Source organism: Pinus tabuliformis, chromosome 3_1 (genome assembly GCF_031772625.1).
Source record: "Pinus tabuliformis cultivar Carrire ecotype Pingquan chromosome 3_1, CPIR1, whole genome shotgun sequence".
In the NCBI taxonomy this organism is placed as follows: domain Eukaryota; kingdom Viridiplantae; phylum Streptophyta; class Pinopsida; order Pinales; family Pinaceae; genus Pinus; species Pinus tabuliformis.
Genome location: NC_142301.1, coordinates 140,314,167 through 140,326,678, shown reverse-complemented (window position 1 = coordinate 140,326,678; position 12,512 = coordinate 140,314,167). Strand labels below are relative to the sequence as shown.

The 12,512-nt window shown below is 33.3% G+C and overlaps 1 protein-coding gene and 1 pseudogene across 2 annotated transcripts; both read left to right on the top strand.

Annotated features, from left to right (window-relative positions):
* Positions 1–6,537: 6,537 nt before the first annotated feature.
* Positions 6,538–7,263, top strand: LOC149186176 (heat shock cognate 70 kDa protein pseudogene; annotated as a pseudogene).
* Positions 7,251–8,411, top strand: LOC149186175 (heat shock 70 kDa protein 4-like). Of its 2 annotated transcripts, XM_089412573.1 has the most exons (2): positions 7,251–8,223; positions 8,257–8,411. In XM_089412573.1, the coding sequence occupies exons 1-2, from the start codon at positions 7,266–7,268 to the stop codon at positions 8,286–8,288; spliced, it is 990 nt and encodes a 329-aa protein (XP_089268699.1). In that variant the 5' UTR covers positions 7,251–7,265; the 3' UTR covers positions 8,289–8,411. The 2 variants fall into 2 exon arrangements, with proteins under 2 accessions (XP_089268699.1, XP_089268698.1); XM_089412572.1 differs by having other exon boundaries at positions 7,251–8,411.
* The last annotated feature ends 4,101 nt before the right edge of the window (positions 8,412–12,512 follow it).

Genomic DNA, 12,512 nt, shown 5'->3' with positions numbered 1-12,512 from the left:
CTAAGGAAAATGTTTTCTTTGCTTAAGTTTCCAATAAAAGTGATAAAGTTCTTATTATAAATAGATATTTACAAGTATAAATATATGATAATGAAAATTAGAAAAATATTGTATAATATTTTCTGGTCTTAATTTGATTTTTTACAAGACCAAAACTTTTATCATATTGATGTAAGTTTTAATTATGTACAAATAATTGTTGCAAATAGATTCTTAATAAAAACAAAAAAAAAATAGAATGGCACACACAAATTTACATAAATTTTAACTTGGAAACCCAATTGAATGAGAATGTTTTAATAAGTCTAAAAGAAATAAAAATAAACAAGGAACATAAAGGCATGTCAAATTTTAAAAGATTTATTTAAGGCAAAGATAGATGTAGGTTAACTTATTATTTTATTATAAATTTTTACAATTATTGTGGCTTCTTATTTATATTATTATTATTGTTTCGTTCTTTAATTTTTAAGGACTTTAATTTAGTCTTTTCTTCCTTTCTTTTTTTCTAAAGAAAAAAATTATAAATTTCTATTAAAAAAGATAATCAAAATTGCTTTCCTCAAGTATTGTAGTACTTTAATTTAAAATCCAAACTTATGAATGCAAGTCCACATAGTTCCTCTCATAAAGAGCCACTCTTGGTGAGGTAGTTGTTCTTGTTGGAAACTAGATCACTACTGAGAGGGGGAGGGGGTTGGAGATGGGGGGGAGGGGGCGGGTGAATCAATGGTGTGAATACTTATACAATTTTTCTCCTATTATTTAATCTTTAACATGCATAAACTGAAACACATAATTAGATATTAGTGCATCAAAAATAATTCAGAAACCATGAAGGCAATCACAAATAGACACAATTGTTTTCGGTGGAAAACTTATCCCAGACAAAAAACCACCATGTTGTTGTTGCGCTACTCAATTCTTCTATTAATTTATCAAGAAAATTATACATGGAACAACTCACTTCTATGAGCGGGAAGACTCAAATTCTTTCATAGTATGTTGGCACTATCAGACAGGAAAATGTTTATCTCACAGATCTGTGAACTACCATCTTCTGAAGGCCACCACGATCAACGATCCTCGCCGATTACACTGTAAAAATGACTCTACAGACTCTAGTATGCTGGTACTATCACGACCAATGAGCCTCGCCCAATTTCTGCCGAATTATCCAACCACCATTGGATAGAGAAATCTCTTCCATCTCCTGAATCCGCCAATCACAGTATACCCAAATCCTCCATGCCTTCACTTCCTCCATGCAAGCCTCGTTTCATATAATTTCAAACCGAACTCCTAAAACTTGATTAACATGAGCACTGCAGCAACATAGCATCAAAGCACAATAAAACTTTGAATCCATAGACATGGTTGAACCACCTGACCATAGACATGGTTGAACCAAATCTCTCTTTCATCCAGTCACCCCTGTGCCATATTCCAAGCATGAATGTGGGATCTCATAGAAAAACCAATCTAAGAACAACCAGGGGAATCTAGAGGTTAAACCACCAAAACTTGATCACACCCAAACCGATGCTCCGATCACAACTGAACTGAACTTGGAATGCCATTTGGAATCCATCACTATCCTTGAGGAATTTTCCGTCTCCTTGTCTCTCAGGAATTACCGCAACCAAATCTCGAATCACTACGCCCTAAACGAAGACTTCTCCATTAGGATTTGCCATGTATCCCACCAAAACTAGTCAAGGGATTCCTATGCCTTTGGGAAATGAACCTTGAGACCACCTCCATCGAAGATTCTGAAACCAATCCAGCAAACCAAAGATCAAAACTGAAATAAACATCCCAACACCATGGCATCTAGAAAAAGGCAAGGCTAGGTTGAAACCACTGTCATAACCTTACAAAACCATGCCACCGGTCGTAAGAGAACCATACACCAACATGCAAATCCATGCATGTCCTTACTGTTGTAGCCTTTGTATACTATATCAAACAAAGCGCAAATAAATAAATTGTTGAATTCATTTTTCACTTTGTCTTCATGCAAAACTGAAATTTCAAAAATCGTTGTTCAACCTTATGTTCCCCGCTCCCTTCTCGGCTTCAAGCCCTATAAAAGCCTGCATTTCCTGCTCCATTAAAACAACCGTTCCTTCAACGTGAGATTCTCTTCTTCCAGGCGGTTCAGCTGGCTTTTCTGGTCTATAACCCTAGTCTCCATTGGATTCGAACCTATAATTTTGATTTCCTGGAGTCTATAGCTTGCTTAGAGATCTTCTTTTCTGCGATTGGCTGCATAGTTAGCTTTTGTTGCATATATTTGGAATCTGATTTGTAAAACATGCTAAAAATAATTGCTTAGTTGGAAATGACCTTTTATTTGCTAGAAATGGAATGGAAAAGCAAGGCATACAGTTTGATGTTGCAGAAAATTTTCATCTTTACGAAATAACAAGGAAGCTATAGAATGTAAACAAAAGATTCCTTTTCGAGATTTGAAAATATGTTTCATACTTTGCCTTCATGCTTATTAGAGGGTACATTTTCAATGGACGAGCCTAAAAATTTTGTTCCTAGAGGACAATGAATGATTTTCTTATTTTTAATAGAGGACAATGAATATGATTTTCTTATTTTTAATAGAGGACAATGAATATGATTTTCTTATTTTTAATGGGTTGTCGTATCCTTAAGAAGATTGCATCAACCATGTCCAACAATGGATAGAAGGGGCTTGTAGTAGTGCATCCCTTCCATGGCATGAGTTTGATGTTCTTGGCTATCTTCATGATTTATTTTCAGATCTCATCAAAGAATTTATGAAGATTCTAGCATTCGATTATTATATGTTTTAGGTGTCCTTGTTTTGTTTTGCGATGAAGCATAATGGAAGGTGTTATGGGATTGGTGAATTACTTAGGTGGTTGCATTTGTTGTATGATTTCACTTAGCATGTTGTATGATTTCTGTTTTAAGGCTGGAGTTTAAATATGAGGTTTTGTATTCATTTTATAAAAATATTAGGGGAAATGAATATAGGGATGACCTTTGAAGTATTACTTAAAGAAAATAACTCTAAATTGTGAGAATCTCTATTTTGAATTCAATAGCCTTGCAAAGCAATTTATAGTCATTTGCGGTAATGCTGACTGCTTTAACCTTAACTTTAATTTTGCTGGAGAATTATTGCAGTTATATGGAGTTTATTAAAAAGTTATTTTGACTTACTCCTTTCAGTAAACATTATTTTTCTCTCTGGTTAAGTTTTGTTTATGCAACAAAATAATGTCTAGTGATCCATATAATTTTAATTAATTAAAGAATGGCCACAGCATCTTTAATTAAATAAAATTATATATTGATTGGCAAGATCACATAAAGATTATTTAGACATTAAATTGTAATTAATTACACTCAATATAATAAATTTTATCCCACAGGAATTTTTATTATATTTATGTGATTAATTAGGATAAAATTTCATAACCTACCCACAGGAGTTATGAATTAATAAGTTTTATCATAAAGTTTTATTGAATCTGTTTGAATTGAAAATTTAGCCCACAAACAATTTTCATGTCATTTGATTCAATTCTTTTTAGCATCATCATAAAGTTTTATTGAATCTGTTTGAATTGAAAATTTAGCCCACAGGCAATTTTCATGTCATTTGATTCAATTCTTTTTAGCATGTTTTACATTGGTAAAACATGAAAATTCATAAAGTTTTATTGAATCTGTTTGAATTGAAAATTTAGCCCACAGGCAATTTTCATGTCATTTGATTCAATTCTTTTTAGCATCATCATAAAGTTTTATTGAATCTGTTTGAATTGAAAATTTAGCCCACAGGCAATTTTCATGTCATTTGATTCAATTCTTTTTAGCATGTTTTACATTGGTAAAACATGAAAGTTCATAAAGTTTTATTGAATCTGTTTGAATTGAAAATTTAGCCCACAGGCAATTTTCATGTCATTTGATTCAATTCTTTTTAGCATGTTTTACATTGGTAAAACATGAAAGTATCATAAAGTTTTATTGAATCTGTTTGAATTGAAAATTTAGCCCACAGGCAATTTTCATGTCATTTGATTCAATTCTTTTTAGCATGTTTTACATTGGTAAAACATGAAAGTTCATAAAGTTTTATTGAATCTGTTTGAATTGAAAATTTAGCCCACAGGCAATTTTCATGTCATTTGATTCAATTCTTTTTAGCATCATCATAAAGTTTTATTGAATCTGTTTGAATTGAAAATTTAGCCCACAGGCAATTTTCATGTCATTTGATTCAATTCTTTTTAGCATGTTTTACATTGGTAAAACATGAAAGTTCATAAAGTTTTATTGAGTCTGTTTGAATTGAAAATTTAGCCCACAGACAATTTTCATGTCATTTGATTCAATTCTTTTTTGCATGATTTACATTGGTAAAACATGAAAGTTCATAAAGTTTTATTGAGTCTGTTTGAATTGAAAATTTAGCCCACAGGCAATTTTCATGTCATTTGATTCAATTTTTTTTTTCCATGATTTACATTGGTAAAACATGAAAGTTATTAAGCCTCAATTTTAACATAAGCATGTCCACACTGGCACTAAAAGACGATGGTTATTAACACTTCTTCATTAATAACACTTCGTCATTAATGATTGACAACACTTCTTCATTAATAACACATCATCATTGATTCCCCTCTAGTCATGGTGAGCAATTGGTTTGCAAGCTCAAGAAGTCATTATATGGTTTAAAACAAGCATCCCACCAATGGTATTTGAAATTCCATAATGTAATTTCTTCTTTTGGTTTTGTAGAAAACATTATGGATCAATGTATATACCTGAAGGTTAGTGGGAGTAAAATTTGTTTTCTTGTTTTATATGTGGATGACCTTTTGCTAGCAACCAATGATAAGGGTTTGCTACATGAGGTGAGACAATTCCTCTCTAAAAGTTTTGATATGAAGGATATGGGTGAGGCATCTTATGTCATTGGCATTGAGATCCATAGAGACAGATTTCGAGGCATCTTGGGTCTGTCACAGGAAACCTATATTAATAAAATTTTAGAGAGATTTCGGATGAAAGATTGTTCTCCAAGTGTAGCTCCCATTGGGAATGTTGGGACGATATCAGAGTGATCCAGGTTTAGACCACTGGAGAGCTGCAAAGAAAGTAATAAGGTACCTTCAAGGGACCAAAGACTACATGCTTATGTATATCCTGTTTGAGGCTGATTTACATGGTGTATGGCTTAAGAATTTCATTTCTGGGCTTAGAATTATGGATTCTATATCTAAGCCATTGAGAATATATTGTGATAATTCAGCTGCTGGTTTTATGGCTAAAAAAGTGGGAGTCGAAATAAACACATCGACATTAAGTTTTTAGCTATAAGGGAACGTGTTAAAGAAAATAAAGTGGTCATTGAGAACGTCAGCACTGAGTTAATGATCACTGATCCTTTGACTAAGGGCATGCCACCGTTTAAATTCAAGGATCATGTATTGAATATGGGACTTGGTTCCATTATGAAGTTTTTCATTGTATGGACAATGTTAATGAAATTCTTAATTATTGTGATGTTTTTTCTCATATTTATGTGCACCTTAAGTTGATTTGAGAAAATTCATTTAAGAAGGACCAAGAATAAACATAGGGTTTATTCATTAAGAAATTGTTGCCACATAAATTATAATAAGAATAAATACATAGTAATACATGGAAGATAATACTCGTCATAAGAGGACTTATCGCCATGATTCATGTATCTATTACTTAATACAGATTATCAATGGTTTTTTAAGTTGAGACATTAAGTTTGGAAGTATGGACGAAGTGGGAGAATGTTAAGCTCCATTAGTTTATGCAAAATCGCTGCCTAAAATTATGGAATTTAAACTGCAGTCTTTCCTTAACTTATGGAAACCAACTGCAGTAGTTTCCTTAAGTTAAGGAAATCAACTACAGCTAATAAATTTATTGTTAGGAGCTACTGAAGTGGTCCATTACTCCCATCTGGAGTTCTCTGCCTTGATCTGTGGGACATCTGACACATAGCTATCAGAAGCTTGATGGAAGCTTAGCTATAAATTCATCTGTTTGGTCCCCAAGCTCATATCTCAATCCCCTTCAGTTTTACACCATCTAGCTGAGATATCAGAGCTTGGAAGTGCCTTCAGATCATTTGTCTTCTTTCCCTTTTGCTTGTGCAGCTGGAGCGCGGTGTTTCATAAGGAAATTGCATCAACAGTTTCACCAATGGCTGGAGGTAACTCGTATCCTTGGGCATTAAGTTTCAGTGATTCTTTTCAGTTCTTTCCGCATGTAGAATTGCTGTTTAAGTTTTCTAACATATTCCACTGCTTATTTCTGTATATGTGATTCAGTTGTTGTATATTAATTCCCCTTTCATTCTCGAATATGAACCGGGATGGACATAATTCAGCTTATAGTTTTTGAAGGTGATTGATATGAAGGCTTGAATTTGCAGCTGTAAGATTCTTCTGTTTGTGTAGAATTTGCATTTGTGTTCAATCTAAATCAGTTCTCTATGTTATGGCAGATGCAAAGCGGTTGATTGGTAGGAAGTTCTCTGATCCCTCCGTTGTGAGCGATGCGAAATTATGGCCTTTCAAGGTCATTTCAGGGGTTGGCGATAAGCCCAACGTCGTTGTAACATACAAAGGGGAGGAGAAGCATTTTGCAGCCGAAGAGATCTCTTCCATGGTTTTAACTAAGATGAAGGAGATTGCAGAAGCTTATCTTGGGACCACTGTTAAGAATGTTGTGGTCAGTGTTCCTGCATACTTCAATGATTCTCAAAGGCAGGCAACCAAGGACGCAGGGGCAATCTCTGGTTTGAATGTTATGAGAATCATCAATGAGCCCACTGCTGCTGCTATTGCCTATGGGCTTGACAAGAAGGCTAGCAGTTCTGGTGAGAAGAATGTTCTTATCTTTGATTTGGGTGGAGGTACTTTTGATGTGTCTCTGCTCACAATTGAAGATGGTATTTTTGAAGTGAAGGCCACTGCTGGTGATACACATTTGGGTGGTGAAGATTTTGATAATAGATTGGTGAACCACTTTGTACAAGAGTTTAAGAGAAAACATAAGAAGGACATTAGTGGTAATGACAAAGCCCTCAAGAGACTCAGAACTTCCTGTGAGAGAGCTAAGAGAACCCTTTCATCAACTACCCAGACCACCATTGAGATTGATTCCTATATGAAGGTATTGACTTCTATACCACTATTACTAGGGCTAGATTTGAAGAGTTGAACATGGATTTGTTCAGGAAGTGCATGGAGCCTGTTGAGAAATGCCTGCAGGATGCGAAGATGGAAAAACGCTCAATCCATGATGTGGTTCTTGTTGGTGGGTCTACCAGGATCCCTAAGGTTCAGTCCTTGTTGCAGGACCTCTTGAATGGCAAGGAGCTTTGCAAGAGCATTAACCCTGATGAGGCTGTTGCATACGGAGCTGCAGTGCAAGCTGCTATTTTGAGTGGAGAGGGCAGTGAGAAAGTGCAAGATCTGTTGCTTCTAGATGTTACTCCCCTTTCATTAGGGCTAGAAACTGCAGGTGGGATTATGACAGTTCTCGTCTCCAGGAATACTACCATCCCCACAAAGAAGGAGCAAGTCTTTTCTACTTACGCAGACAACCAGCCTGGTGTGTTGATTCAAGTGTATGAGGGTGAGCGAACTCGAACCAGGGACAATAGCTTGGGTAAATTTGAACTTTCTGGTATTCCCCCTGCTCCCAGAGGAGTTCCCCAGATCACTGTGTGCTTTGATATTGATGCCAATGGTATTCTAAATGTGTCTGCTGAGGACAAAACCACTGGTCACAAAAACAAAATCACCATTACAAATGACAAGGGTAGATTGAGTAAGGAGGAGATTGAGAAGATGGTTCGTGATTCTGAGACATACAAGGCTGAAGATGAAGAGCACAAGAAGAAGTTAGAGGCCAAGAACTCTTTGGAGAACTATGCTTACAGCGTAAGGAATACCATTCGAGATGATAAGATTGCGGCAAAGTTAGATCCATCTGATAAAAAGAAGATTGAGGATGCCCTTGAACAGATTATCCAATGGCTCGATAACAACCAGCTTGCAGATGCTGACGAGTTTGATGACAAGATGAAGGAGCTGGAGAACACTTGCAATCCTATCATTGCTAAGATGTACCAAGGCGCTGGTGCTGATATACCTGGTGGAGCCTATGGAGCTGCTGGCTCTCCTGAACAGGGTTATTCTGCTGCTGCAGGCTCGGGGCCTAAAATTGAGGAAGTTGATTAAATAATTTTCTCTTTTTTCTTTTTGTTTTAACCGTGTTAGAAGATGATACAGCACCCTTACAAATCAGGATTTAGAAGGTGGATTGTCTCTCCATTGAATGCTGTTGTTTTGAGCAGCAAGGAAATGAGGATTTAGAAGGTGGATTGTCTCTCCATTTTAGATATGAGAATTGAATGCTGAGGATTTAGAAGGTGGATTATCTCTCCATTTTAGATATGAGAATTGAATGTTGTTGTTTTGAGCAACAAGGAAATGAGGATTTGTGTTGATATTCTACTTCGTTATGTTGTTGGAATACTTTAGAGCTGTTTCATTTTTTCTAAATTTTTATATTGTTTTATTGGTTGTGTATGGGTGTTTTTGGTTCTTACAAATCTAGATTTAGAAGTGGAATAGTACAGTTTGTGTTGAAATATTTTATATCTATTTCACTTTTATTATGTTGGAATAATGAGGATTTGTATTGTGTGCCTTCAAATATTTTATATCTATTTCACTTTTGTTAGGGTGGAATAATGAGGATTTAGAAGGTAGATTGTATCTTAATTTTAGATATGAAAATTGAATGTTGGTGTTTTGACTTGTAAGGAAAAGAGAATTTGTGTTGGATATTTGATTTTTATTTTGTTGGAATACTCGAGAGCTGTTTTTTTTTTTCAATATTCTTTTATTAGTTTATTGGTTTTGTATTATTTTTTTTAAGTGATATTACATGGTAAAAATTACCTGGTATAATACATGAAATTTTGAGGTTTAAATTTCCAAGTATCATGGTACACTAGGCAAATGTATCCTTTAAATGGAGGAAACCATATCTCAAATGAAATCTACTATTTAAGTTAGCAAAACATAGCTAAAATGAAGCCTTGGTAATCGCTCTCCATCCACTTTAAAATTGAAACAAAGGCCTCATTAACTTCACAACATATCATTTTAGTTCATTATTCAACAATTTAATGAGGTAATGATATGAATAATATTTTCTTATGTTTAGACATTGTGGAAAAAAGTCAATATTTGTTACAAATTTGTTATATTTCATAATATAATAAGTTGCATTCTATTCCACTTAAAATTTGATAACTAAAATGGTCTATTTTATGATATGGTTTGTCTTGCTTTCACATAATGAAATGGTCTAATATATTGAGTAATAAAGATGCAAAATAATAATAATAACCTAACCATTTTTGTCAAAGAGAAATTTAATGATTTATTGAAGTAGTGTCACCAACAAAATTGAAACCTAAGCCTTTATCCTTATTCTTCCAAGCAAATAAAAGCATAGACAAAACGTTAAGGAGGTTAACTTGCCAGTATGATTCTTCCAAGCATTTACAAAAGCATAAGTATGTTAACTTGGGATTAGGAGGTTATTTTGTGTCTATAAAAAGAAATTACTATGGAAAACAATTACAGGAGGTTATGTTGTGTCTAAAAAGAAATTACTATGGAAAACAATTATAGGAGGTTATGTTGTGTCTATCCAAAATGAAATTAGGATGGAAAAAAAATAGAGACAGTAAGAGTACCACAACGTCTATTTACACTAAAAAGAGAAAAATCTTAGTTTAAAGCTTAAGTTTCCAACAAAAGTGGCATTTACAAATATCCTTATAAAAGCATCAATTTTTAAAAGATTTTAGGATTAGCTATTTGTTAAGTTTTCAATTTTACATTCTTCTTCTTTTCATAGTAATTCTTTCTTATATTTGATGGAAATTCCTTGTCATTGTTTGAGAAAATTTTCCACCAATTAACAAGGAATAACAAATATACAAAGTCATAAACATGTCAACTTGCTAATTCTTTCATATTCTTTGTCATTTGTCAGTTTTCTACATACTATTTGGGTAAAACAAACATATTCTACTATTCATCCTAATCTTTGTAGAGCAAACTGTAACTAAATTGAAGTCAAGGTGATTACTTAACTCTCCATTCACTTGAGCAATCCAAAATCACATCAGCTTCATACTAGACCATTTTAATTTATTATTGAATAATCTAATGATTCAAGGGTATAAGCATTTTAAAAATGAAGTTCTTATGTTTGAGGAAATATATTATTAGTTCTTTAGACTCATATTAAATATGTTATTTGGTAATAAAATTAAAAAATAAATAAATTTGTAAAAAGAAAATCACTTTTGCCAAAGCGAACGGTGTATTATTAATGTTTTTGGGCTCATATATTAAATATGTTCTTTAATAATAAAATTAAAAAAATAATTAAATTTGTAAAAAGCTAACCATTTTTGCTATAGCTACTCATTTGTTGAATTATTATAGTGTTGTTGGGCTCATATATGATGTTATTTTGTAATAAAAAATAATTAAATTTGTAAAGAGCAAGTCACTTTTAGCAAAATGAAAGGTGTTTTTATTGATTTATGGTTATTCATTTGTTGGAAATGAAATTGAAGTAAATTAAATAAACATGTTTAACTTGCCATTTTGAATTTAATTTGCCACCTTGAATTGGAGGCTGTATAATGTTTTTTCTATCTATAATAATGGGAGGCATAATGAGAAGGTTGGAATTTTCATTTATACTAAGGAAAATGTTTTCTTGTGCTTAAGTTTCCAATAAAAGTGATAAAGTTCTTATTATAAATAGATATTTACAAGTATAAATATATGATAATGAAAATTAGAAAAATATTGTAAAATATTTTCTGGTCTTAATTTGATTTTTTACAAGACCAAAAATTTTATCATATTGATGTAAGTTTTAATTATGTACAAATAATTGTTGCAAATAGATTCTTAATAAAAACAAAAAAAATAGAATGGCACACACAAATTTACATAAATTTTAACTTGGAAACCCAAAGACCAAGAAGTTTTTTCTTTATATTTTTGTACAATATATTAAAATACAATATAAATCCTACTAAATATGAATTTTCAATCAAACCGTAATTCCATAACTGAAACTACAAAACTATGGGAAAACTAAAGCGTTTTCATAAACACACACCCAACAATTGAAAGGGAATGTTTTAATAAGCATTATTAACACACATCTAACAATTGAACGAGAATGTTTTAATAAGTCTAAAAAAAAATAAAAATAAACAAGGAACATAAAGGCATGTCAAATTTTAAAAGATTTATTTAAGGCAAAGATAGATGTAGGTTAACTTATTATTTTATTATAAATTTTTACAATTATTGTGGCTTATTATTTATATTATTATTATTATTATTATTATTATTATTTATTTGGAAACTAGATCACTACTGAGAGGGGGAGGGGGTTAGAGATGGGGGGGAGGGGCGGGTGAATCAATGGTGTGAATACTTATACAATTTTTCTCCTATTATTTAATCTTTAACATGCATAAACTGAAACACATAATTAGATATTAGTGCATCAAACATAATTCAGAAACCATGAAGGCAATCACAAATAGACACAATTGTTTTTGGTGGAAAACTTATCCCGGACAAAAAACCACCATGTTGTTGTTGCGCTACTCAATTCTTCTATTAATTTATCAAGCAAATTATACATGGAACAACTCACTTCTATCAGTGGGAAGACTCAAATTCTTTCATAGTATGTTGGCACTATTAGACAGGAAAATGTTTATCTCACGGATCTGTGAACTACCATCTGCTGAAGGCCACCACGATCAACGATCCTCGTCGATTACACTGTAAAAATGACTCTACAGACTCTAGTATGCTGGTACTATCACGACCAATGAGCCTCGCCCAATTTTTGTCGAATTATCCAACAACCATTAGATAGAGAAATCTCTTCCATCTCCTGAATCTGCCAATCACAGTATACCCAAATCCTCCATGCCTTCACTTCCTCCATGCGAGCCTCGTTTCATATAATTTCAAACCGAACTCCTAAAACTTGATTAACATGAGCACTGCAGCAACATAGCATCAAAGCACAATAAAACTCTGAATCCATAGACATGGTTGAACCACCTGACCATAGACATGGTTGAACCAAATCTCTCTTTCAGCCAGTCACCCCTGTGCCATATTCCAAGCATGAATGTGGGATCTCGTAGAAAAACCAATCCAAGAACAACCAGGGGAATCTAGAGGTTAAACCACCAAAACTTGATCACACCCAAACCGATGCTCCGATCACAACTGAACCGAACTTGGAATGCCATTTGGAATCCATCACTATCCTTGAGGAATTTTCCGTCTCCTTGTCTCTCAGGAATTACCGCAATCCAATCTCGAATCACT